Source organism: Rhamphochromis longiceps, linkage group LG16 (assembly GCF_057381845.1).
Source record: "Rhamphochromis longiceps isolate RC_006_pf linkage group LG16, R_longiceps_female_GT1.1, whole genome shotgun sequence".
NCBI classification, from domain to species: Eukaryota; Metazoa; Chordata; class Actinopteri; order Cichliformes; family Cichlidae; genus Rhamphochromis; species Rhamphochromis longiceps.
The window spans coordinates 17,633,223-17,643,170 of record NC_140572.1 but is presented as its reverse complement, the minus strand read 5'-3'; the positions used below and the strand labels follow the sequence as shown (position 1 = coordinate 17,643,170).

The following is a 9,948-nucleotide window of genomic DNA, read 5'->3' as shown; positions in this document are numbered from 1 at the left end:
AAACAAGGATGAATGAAGGTCTTGTGAGGGATAACATGTAAATGGGTGTGGTGTTTGAATGATTGAGAGAGACCCTTGAGAGAAAGGGAGAGCAAGATGGATCAATGATGCCGTGTAGAGTTTCCTTTTTAAAGGATCCTTGAAAATATTTAGTTGTATTTAAAACACACACACAGTAGTGAGGAAGGAGTTAATGGTAACCACTGCAAAATTGATTGTAAAATGGGAAATCAGAGAACAAGGCAGAAAATTTGGTCAACTGTTCGCGTGCGGTGTGCCTTTTGTCAGTTCTCGTGGCCCGGAGCAGAAACCCGCTGTGGCAGATCAGAGACATGCTCAAGTGTCTCAGCCGTATTATATGAGTATATCCACACGCCCCTTCTTTCATTTCAGCTTCAAAGAGCATTGTAGCTCCGAATTGGTAAAAGTTGTAATGCTTAAAAATCTGTAACCTTGGCAACAAATTCAATGTGTTTTCTGTAAATGCCTCATTATAAAAGCCTCCCAGCAGCAATGAAGAGAATGAACAGCCAACATAAATGTATATATCAAGTAAAGAAAATATACATTGGATAGCAAGCTCTGTTATTTCCTTTGAATCCTTTACATATGTGAAGCACCTTGAACCCAGTAGAAGATGACAAGATGCAAGTACATATACTGGTTAGTGCTGGAAAATGCTGACCATAGTTCCACAAACTGTCCAATGAAAAATCACTTTGAGGTCAGCTTACATACACACCAGAGTTCTCGTTTTCACGTTAATGGTAAAAGGAGTTTTGATGGTAATGATCAGGATTTGGCAGAGGTAGCATGTGCCTTATTTATTATCCACACAGTCCGAGCGATGTGAAGTTTTCAGTAATGAAACACTGCCATGTAAAAGCTTTGGCTCAAAAAAAGTCTTCGATATTACAGAGCCACAGGAAGAAGTGCAATGGCACCAGTGTGATAAAACAGCACATTTAGGATAGACACTGCAGGAAAATGCTCTGATTTACTACTGATTTCACTCCAACAGCTGTTTTAAAGGCTTTTCACCAAGAAACCAGAAATGCCAAAAGATCTAAGCGTGACCCGTAGCATGAGATGTGAGGAATGCACAGAGAAGTGGTAGCAACAGGGAGGCTAAATATAACCAGATGCGTTGTTTGAGATCTGCTGCATTGTTGTTACCTCAGGTAGCATTTAGATGTGTAGTTCTGACTGAAACGTGCACTCGCAGCCACATCTGATGAATAACCCAAAGACTTGAACACACTTTGCAGATCACTGGCCCAAGGATCAAACTAAACAAGCGTGGTGTTGGCCCTTCTTAGCAATTTTCTTCTTGTCATAGTGTGCACAGTTACAAATTAACCCATAAAACCAAAACTTGTAAAGAGCAATTTGCAAATCCTTCGCATTAAATGTGCCCATTTTACTCTGCTGACAGTGTCTCTCCTGTTCCTCACCTGAACTAAATATAGTTTGAGGTGTGGACGCATTTGCTCTTTTGCCAGTTTAATGAGGAAATTCTCCCTCTGTTTCCCAGATGCATCTGAGGTGGAGGAGGAGGAGACGGAACAAAAGAAAAAGCCAGCAGAAAAAACAAAGACTAAACCAGAGAAGAGGAAGATTGTAACAGAGAAGCCTGCTAAAGCCAAGAAGAAGAAAAATAATGAGCAGGTTGTTATGTCCTTTCTCTACAAAGGCTGCCTATTTGATGTTTTTACAGTATAGAGTGTGTAAGAAAATGTATCATATTAATAGGGCAAAAGACTGAGCCTGTCCTTGTCATTTTGTAGTCAACCAGTTCACAGGCACAAATGGTCATTTCAACAGTCGTTGGCAAGGAAGAAGAAAGAAGTCAGGATAGATGAATGGAACACCTTCAAAATAAATGTCCACCACATACTTATACATACACCCTCATTCTTTGAGACAGTGAATAAACCAGAGTGTTAAAAACAATTATCATAGTAACTGATGACGGAAATTGAAATCCTTTGATTTTTTTCCTAGCATTTGGACATTTTGATGTACTTTTACTGTAATATAATATAATTTGACACATTTAAATTTTATTATAAAATGTGCTCTTTACATCGGAGGATTATTAGGTTTTATTTTAATTTGTATTTAGAATTTCAAATGTTCATTAACATAAATTGCCTGAATTGTGTTTTCTGCATGTACTGTTGTCACAGAACGAGCAGATGATCCCTCCAAGGAAGGAGACTCAGGATGAAAAGTCTGCTAAACCCCCCAAAAAGAGGAAGGTGGGAGTGGCGACACCTGGTGTTGCAAATATCAACTACAACAGTGTGCACTGGCTAAAGTGGCGCTATCATTTGGCTGCTTCTGGGGTTCTTACTTGTGTGTTTGTTTGTTTTGTTTTTGTTTTAGAAAAAGAAAACAATAACAGATGTCTTGGCCACCTCTGAGCCAAAACCAGGCTGTCCAGCTGACCTGCAGGATCTGGTTACGCAGTACTTTAAAGACAAGCGGTCTGTAATCGAGCAGGAGGAGCTCAAAGTGCAGGGTGAGTCAAGGCAAATCACCCTAAGCTTGCACATTCAGTCGATATCTGCTGAAATGTTGACTCACAGAGATCAGCGTGTCCTCTCCCATCCTCCAGACTCCTTTTTCCTGTCCAGTAATGACTTGACACACACCCTCTCTTCTTATCTAAAACAGAGTGAGTGCCGTTGCAAACTTTGACCAAGTCTTCCATTAGATTCCACTTATAAACACCCATCACTTTAATTGCTCTGTTTTCCTCTTAGTTGCTCCCAAGTGGGCAAAGATTCAAAAGCAGCACACGGAAAAAAGTTCTGTGGTTCTGCTTGTCGTCTGCAGCTCTGCTCTCCGAACCATCGAGCTCATTAAGTAAGTGACAGACCACTGATGTTTGTCGTGTTTCTCCAGTTACCACTTTCAAATTAACGTGACGGGAATGTTTGTGTCATCCACAGGCAGCTGACTAGTTTCAAGGGTGAAGCCAAAGCTGTGAAGCTTTTTGCGAAACATATCAAGGTAGTGGAGATGACTGTTAATCACAGGCGGTGTGTAGATTGTGAACTGTGAATGATTTCATAGAATGATTGTCTGTGTCATTTTTTTTTTGCATAGATAGAAGAGCAGGTGAAGCTGCTGCAGAAAGGCATCTACCACATAGGAGTGGGGACACCAGGGAGGATCAGCGCTCTCGTTGAGAGAGGTGTGTGTTTGTGATCGGCCTCTTTCGTTTAACTTCAAAGCTTTTGAAGTCTTCTCACTCTGATTTGGTTCCCCAGAGGGTTTGAGCTTGCAGGCATTGAGATACCTGGTTCTGGACTGGAACTGGAGGGACCAGAAGCTCAGAAGGATGGTGGACATTCCTGAGGTGAGCTACTGCCCCCTGCTGGGCTAGAAAAATGTGTTTTTATTGCTGTTACTCCACTTTGACTTGGAGCTTCTTTTTCTTTTGTTTATAATAATTAACATGCAGATTTTCCCTGATCATTGTTTCTCTGATCTCACCGTAAAGCTGCGCTTAAGATTGGAAACGTATTTCTTTAGTTAATTAACAAAGAAAAAGAAAAGAGATCACCTGAAAAAATTTGTCTTTTTTTTTTAAGTTAAAAAAAAAAGAAATGCTAAGATTGAAAAAATATTGATGTCAAAAAGTGACATTTTTATGTATCAGCAAGTTACTCAAATTTGAAATCAAATGTTGTAATAATTTGAATAACTGGATTCCTGATTTTTATGATCTGTAAGTAATAATCATCAACATTAAAACAGAAAAACCTTTAAATATTTCACTCCTGTGTAAAAGTTAACTTTTAAAATACATTATGAAGAAAATTAGTTTAATTATTTGTGATGCACTTTTTTTATTTTAGATTTGGCTTGTTGTCTACAAGAAAGGAGGAAGAAATTAGTGGAGATCTTTTAATTGAACATATACTTTATGAACGTGGGATGTTTTAAACCATTATGACTTTTTTCCAGCGGTTAACCCTTTAAAAACTGGACATATTTGTTTAGTCGTAGATTCTGAAGCCTGGCTAATTTGACTTTAGTTTTGTTTTCCTAGAATTCCCGTCTCTGGCAAAAACAGTGTTAAAATGTGAATCGTTTCAAATATTTCCATTATTTTAAATATCCTAAACATTTATCCTGAATTAATATTTTGACCTTCCATTATTTTGTGTGTGCAATGCACTGGGTGTATGCTGTAAGCTGATGACACTGTGGAGGTGGCACAGAGTGTGGGTTAAGGAGCAAGAAAATGGCTGTGGGGGGACTTCCATAGCTGTGTTGTCTGCTCTTCTCACCTGATCCATTTGATACTTTTGGTTAACTAATAGAAGTCACAGATGCTCCTGGTTATAAGTGATGTTTATGCAAAGTTTCATTCAGATTGATGCACCTGTTAAAGAGGTGAGGTGGTACAAGTTGACATATAGATATGCATATGCTACAATTATTATAGTAAGAAAAGACTTTACATTGAAATTCAGTTCATTTTGATTTCATTTACATGGCACCAAATCCAGCAACTGTCGCCTCAAGGAGAACCTACAATATTAGATAGAAGGAGCTAAAAGTTATTCAATAATGAACCCTATTTGCATTGCAGAGTAATCTTTTTGGAGAGGATCTTTTAGTTTTTCGTTCCCTTTTAATTTCACTTCATATTTGCCTCTTTTTTTTCAGATCAAACAGGATCTTATGAAGCTGTTGGAGAGTGGCGTCTTGGCTCGCTGTAAGGAAGACAAAGTCAAAATTGGACTATTTTAACTGACTGCTTGACATTTAAAGGGACTTTGTCTTCACTATTCCTTGTGCTGATCCTGTCACGAGCTTTTAATATTTCCAGAGCCTGTGTGAAATGTACGGCATTGTTTGTTCACTTTTGTGACCAACACAATGTCAGGGAGTGTGATGAATGAATAAACAGACTTCAAATTAAAGCCACATCCTTTTTTTGTTTACTCTGACCTTGGAAAGTCCCCCCGACTGACAATGTGAGGTCATGAGTTTACTTAAACCACCGGGGAGCCCCATTCAGCATCCTACAGATAGAAAGGGGCCCAGAACCACCCCGATATCTCCCGCAGCCAGTGACGATATAAAATCCTGTTCTGTACAAGTCTGTGTGTTGTAGGACGGAAGTACACAATCTTGTGGTAAATTGGAAGTAACAGAAAGAGGTAGTTGAGTAAAGAATTGCGGTTAATAAGTAACAGGACACAACGGTCGCCCCCACGATGCAAAGCCTGCTGGGAAAATCCCTTGGCAAGCAGAGGGGTGTGTGAGTGTGTGTGCAGAGAGATATCGCTGAAATAAAAAACAGGAAGACAAGAGGAGGGCTGGTTTACACGCAATTTTTGAGTCTCCAGCTGTCAATCAAGTTCTTCTTCTGAAGCCAAAGCTCTCGCTCTCATGGGGAAGGTGAAAGGCAAGCCCGGGCCCTTGGCTCGGAGACCCGACAACTCTGCTTTCAAACAGCAGCGGTTACCTGCCTGGTCTCCAATGCTAACTGCTAACACCGTGCTGCCTTTTTTCTACTTTATGGCTTTGATGTGTCTGCTGTTGGGAGTATGGCTGCTTCTCACTGTGCAGAACACCCAGGAAATGAAGGTGAGTGAAAACCACATTTGCTTCTAAACACTCACTTTCAGTTCTAGAAATTTGATGGCGTAAGAGCGCTATGCATTTGTCTTTGTTCATGTCAGAGAGGCCCCAATGCCTCTGTGTGCAATAAAAACAGGGTGTGACAACATCAGGAAAGGTCGAAGGTTATGTTTGAAAAAGTTTAAGATCAAGTTCACTATCGGCACTTTCCCCTCTCTCTCTCTCTCTCGTTGTCTTTTCAGCTGGACTACACAGAGGCTGAAACCTGCAACGAGTGTTTTGAAATGCGTAAAAATGTGAGCAACGCAAACATGCCCTGCACCTGCACAGTCAATTTTAGGATTGACAAACCATTTAAGGTAAGAACCTCTCGGCACAGAGTGACAACATAATCCTAACTTGAGGGCCACTTATAATCTTACTCCAGAGGCCTCAGTAGCACACGCTAAGTATGGCACAAAGCTCTGAAACAGCTTGGAAGCGGGTCTCGTGTGAAGATTATTACTCTCACACTCTGTATCTAACAGGCCCCACTGTCAGTGCTTGCGTTTGTTGTCTGTGCTTTGAAGCTTAAAGCTTAAATTCATCTTAGGATTTGTGGTTCTACACTCATCCACTTGACGATGTGAATGTGTGTGTGTGTCCCAGGGAGATGTCTTTTTCTATTACGGACTCCGTAACTTTCATCAGAACCTTCGCAGATACATGGACTCCAGAGATGATGGGCAGACGGTTGGAAGGAAGAAAAATTTAAAGGTATCATCGTCATGTCATCAGAAATGCTGACAATGCCAAGAAATAAGTATTTGCCCTCTTCCTCATATCTTATTTTTCTCCATATTTGTCACGCATGCATGTTTCAGATCAAATATCATCTGTGAAAAAGTAATTGCCCCCTAAACCTAATCAATGGTGACGCCACCGTTGGCAGCAGGAACTGTAGTCAAGTTTTTGTATCTGGCGTTGAGTGTTTCACATCACTGGATGAATTTTGAACCACTTGTTTTTTGCAGAATTGTTTTGATTCAGCCTCACTCGAGGGTTTTCTAGCATGAATGGCCCGTTTAAGGTCATGCCTTAAGTGTGGATTTTGATTAGGCCACTCCAAAACATTCATTTAAATGTATCTGGAGTCATTCAGAGGTGACTTTCGGAAGTTTCGGATCATTGTCCTGCTGCATAACCAAGTATGCTGGAGCTTTAGTGATCGCAGAACATTCTCCTTCGGGGTTTTCTGGTAGAGAGCAGAATTCATGTTTTCATCAACTACAGCATTTCACCATTGTCCTGAAGCAGCAAAGCAGCTGCAGACCAGCAGGCAACCACCACCATGTTTGACTGTTGGTGTGATCTTTTATGAAACGTGTTAGTTTTACACCAGATGTAACGGGACTCAAACCTTCCAAAAAGTTCAACTTTTGTCTCGTCAGTCCACAGAGTATTTTCCCAAAAGTTCTGGGGATCTTCAAGACGATTTTTGGCAAATGTGTTCTTTTTAGTCATCGGTGGTTTTCTTCTTGGACTCTAAGAGTATTAATTCCATACTTGTTTATGTGGGGGAAAAGCACATCATTTCTCCTTTTATTTTATTTTTTTAAATCAGCTGCATCTTGATGGGCGCAGTTGAAAGAAGTTGAAGTTATTTTGGGTGTGAAGAGTACTGCCTGTATATAAAACTGACAGCGTGCACTGGGCAGTACCTGCTGTTTTATTTCAGTGGTCAACTTCATTTGACTCTGAGACAAAATAAGATGTTAAGTTACATGAAGTTTCTCCCCAGTGTGATGCATAAAGCTGCTGGGTCACCTTATGCATGGAGTGACAGTTCTGAATAAAGAGATGGATCCGTCTAACTCCAGAGGTTAAAGAAGAGGCTGGGCAGCATTAGGAGATGCTCATCTCCTCCCACAACACGGCTTCTCTGAGATGTTCAGCCCCAAAGAGCCGTTATAGAAACAGGACCACACTAATCATGCAGAAACTTTGACTTGTATGGTCACTAAAGCTAAGTCATGTCATCTGTTGTACTTGGTTTGTGAAGATAAAAAAACAGAAGTACGGATGAGCCACACCCCTGATATTGCTGGGTGATTAGTGGAAGCAGCGCTTTCATGTTGTTGGCGGAGTTAAAATTAACCTTCGGTAGTTGAATCTATGACAACAGACCTTATTTTAGTGTGTTTCATGTGTTTCGGGACCACATGCATGAATCTTCAGCTACCAGACATGCGTTGTAGTGTTTAAAGCTGAAGAAGCTTGAATTTTACTTGAATGCTCGACTTGATTAAATATCACATCTTCCCTAGGACCCAAGTTCATATTGTGAGCCATTTTTGAAAGATCCCAGCGGACGCCCGATTGCTCCCTGTGGCGCTGTGGCCAACAGCATCTTCAACGGTAAACACAACTCAAAACACACTGCATCAGTTAGCTGCTCTACCCTTCCTGTCACTCTTAACTTGCATGTGTTTTCCCAGACTCCTTCGTCCTGTGGTATCATCATCCCAACGGCAGAGGTGAGGTTCCTTTGATGCGGGAAGGCCTCACGTGGTACACGGACAAATACATCAAGTTCCGCAACCCAACGACTGACAACTTGACTCTAGCCGAAGTGTTTGAAGGTAAAGGAGGAATTTTTTTTTCTTTCCTCAGAAATCATTTTGTGTCACATTTTAAATGTTTTCCCCACAGGAACGGCGCCACCTCCATACTGGCAGAAGCCCGTGTACAAGCTCGATCCCTCCAATCCCATGAACAACGGTTTTATCAATGACGATTTCATTGTATGGATGAGGGAGGCAGCTTTCCCCAACTTCAAGAAACTTTATGGAATCTTATTCCGAAACGACAACCCCTTCACGAAGGGGCTTCCAGCAGGCAATTACAGCATCGATATAACCTACAGTATCCTTTCACTGTGTTAGAGGCATCTTAACTCCCAAATGCACTTTCCCTCCATCTTTTGTTATTCAATTTAAACAGATACTTTTGGCCTTGACCTCCTGCTCTTTCAGACTTTCCCGTGCAGTATTTTCGAGGCAGAAAGGAAGTGGTGCTGACAACGGTGACCTGGTTTGGAGGTCAGAACCATTTCCTGCCTATTGCTTACCTCATAACCAGCAGCCTGATCCTCCTGACAGCTGTCGTCCTCACGGTGGTCTGGTGGAAGTTTGGAAAAGATGGGAAGAACATGAAGGAGTGAAGAAGAAGAGGTGCTTCAGGAAACTAATGAGAGGAATGCTGGGAAAAACTTACAAGCAGATTAAAAGAGATTATTGCTGGGTTGATTTGAAGTTTTGTTTTGTTTTTTTAAGAAACAAAAAGCTAAGTGCTAAACATTTGTGAGTAAATGATGGATGGGGAAAATGGTTTAAATAGGAATGTTGTTTTCGATTTTGCGGCAGCACGTGAAGGAAAACTGCTTTCTTTTTCAGATCCACGCGTGTGACGGGTTTATCGTGGTGCTGCTGTGTTTACACATCTGAGCTGTGTTTACTTGATTTTTACTTGCTGAAGTTATAATACACACCATTTCTCATGTACTGTTAATGTATAAATATTTATTAGAATTCTTACATTAACAAAAGCACAGATCCAACTTTTATTTTCCTAATGCAAAGTGTATTCTTGCATCCTTGTGTGCAAAAACTGTCAAAGTGCCACATCTTAAAATTGAATAAAGGATTGTAATTAAAACGACCTGTTGAATCAAGTGTTGTTTCTGTCTTGGCTATAGCTACTTCACACCACACCATCATTTGACAGTACTAAGAATCTGCAGCCTAGCTAAATGCAAACATTTACAGGTTCAGTTGTTAGCATATTGCTGTACCAAGTTACCTTCAGACTTACAAATTGAGACTACAAGCATGGGCAGGTTGAAAAAAAGTGGGTGTAATTTTGCAGTTTTTGTCAAATAAACGTACTGAAGGTACTTTGGCCCCTCTCTTATTTCCCAACGGGTCACCGCAGCAGATTGAGCCACATTTGATTGTAGATTCGATTTTACACAATCCCGTTTATCCAGGCTTGGGGCCGGGAGTACTCTAGCTTCTTAGACTGGGATTTTGTCTCCTGCCAGTCTTCCGTGTGTTAACTGCTACACTGGCAGTCCAACACACTGGACAAGCAAATCCTGAGGAAGTAGTTTGATACCCATGTTACTCTTTCTGGGGTGGGGAGAAAACATGAACATAACACGTGGCAGTATTTAGCAAGTTAATAGCTCACAGTTCAGACTAAAGGGGGAGGCATCTTTTATGGTGTGGGGTTGTCACGTTAAAAAGCTTTCACAAAAAAAAGAACAAAAACAAAGGAAAAACATCCATCCATTCTCTTCGT

At 40.8% G+C, this 9,948-nt stretch overlaps 2 protein-coding genes across 3 annotated transcripts in view; both read left to right on the top strand.

Annotated features, from left to right (window-relative positions):
• The window catches only part of cmss1 (cms1 ribosomal small subunit homolog), a 31,617-nt gene extending 26,674 nt beyond the window's left edge, over nt 1–4,943 (top strand). The window contains exons 2-10 of the mRNA XM_085385701.1: nt 1,535–1,668; nt 2,190–2,261; nt 2,389–2,524; nt 2,621–2,680; nt 2,769–2,871; nt 2,958–3,018; nt 3,115–3,202; nt 3,279–3,367; nt 4,687–4,943. Coding sequence (XP_085241827.1) covers nt 1,535–1,668; nt 2,190–2,261; nt 2,389–2,524; nt 2,621–2,680; nt 2,769–2,871; nt 2,958–3,018; nt 3,115–3,202; nt 3,279–3,367; nt 4,687–4,770 — 827 coding nt within the window. The 3' untranslated portion in view covers nt 4,771–4,943. The remainder of the gene's footprint in view (nt 1–1,534; nt 1,669–2,189; nt 2,262–2,388; nt 2,525–2,620; nt 2,681–2,768; nt 2,872–2,957; nt 3,019–3,114; nt 3,203–3,278; nt 3,368–4,686) is intronic.
• A 148-nt stretch (nt 4,944–5,091) lies between these two features.
• cdc50c (Cdc50 family member C) lies at nt 5,092–9,555 on the top strand. Of its 2 annotated transcripts, XM_085385700.1 has the most exons (8): nt 5,092–5,613; nt 5,850–5,966; nt 6,256–6,363; nt 7,914–8,004; nt 8,085–8,228; nt 8,299–8,511; nt 8,622–8,819; nt 9,042–9,555. In XM_085385700.1, the coding sequence occupies exons 1-7, from the start codon at nt 5,416–5,418 to the stop codon at nt 8,807–8,809; spliced, it is 1,059 nt and encodes a 352-aa protein (XP_085241826.1). In that variant the 5' UTR covers nt 5,092–5,415; the 3' UTR covers nt 8,810–8,819; nt 9,042–9,555. The 2 variants fall into 2 exon arrangements, with proteins under 2 accessions (XP_085241826.1, XP_085241824.1); XM_085385698.1 differs by having other exon boundaries at nt 8,622–9,326.
• Nucleotides 9,556–9,948: the final 393 nt, after the last annotated feature.

Excerpts from the sequence above, each read along its gene's own strand:
- cdc50c (XM_085385700.1), top strand. The coding sequence starts at position 5,416 with ATGGGGAAGGTGAAAGGCAAGCCCGGGCCCTTGGCTCGGAGACCCGAC. Across the intron at positions 8,005-8,084 it reads GGCCAACAGCATCTTCAACG|ACTCCTTCGTCCTGTGGTAT; the intron begins GTAAACACAACT and ends GTGTTTTCCCAG. Across the intron at positions 8,229-8,298 it reads TCTAGCCGAAGTGTTTGAAG|GAACGGCGCCACCTCCATAC; the intron begins GTAAAGGAGGAA and ends TTTTCCCCACAG.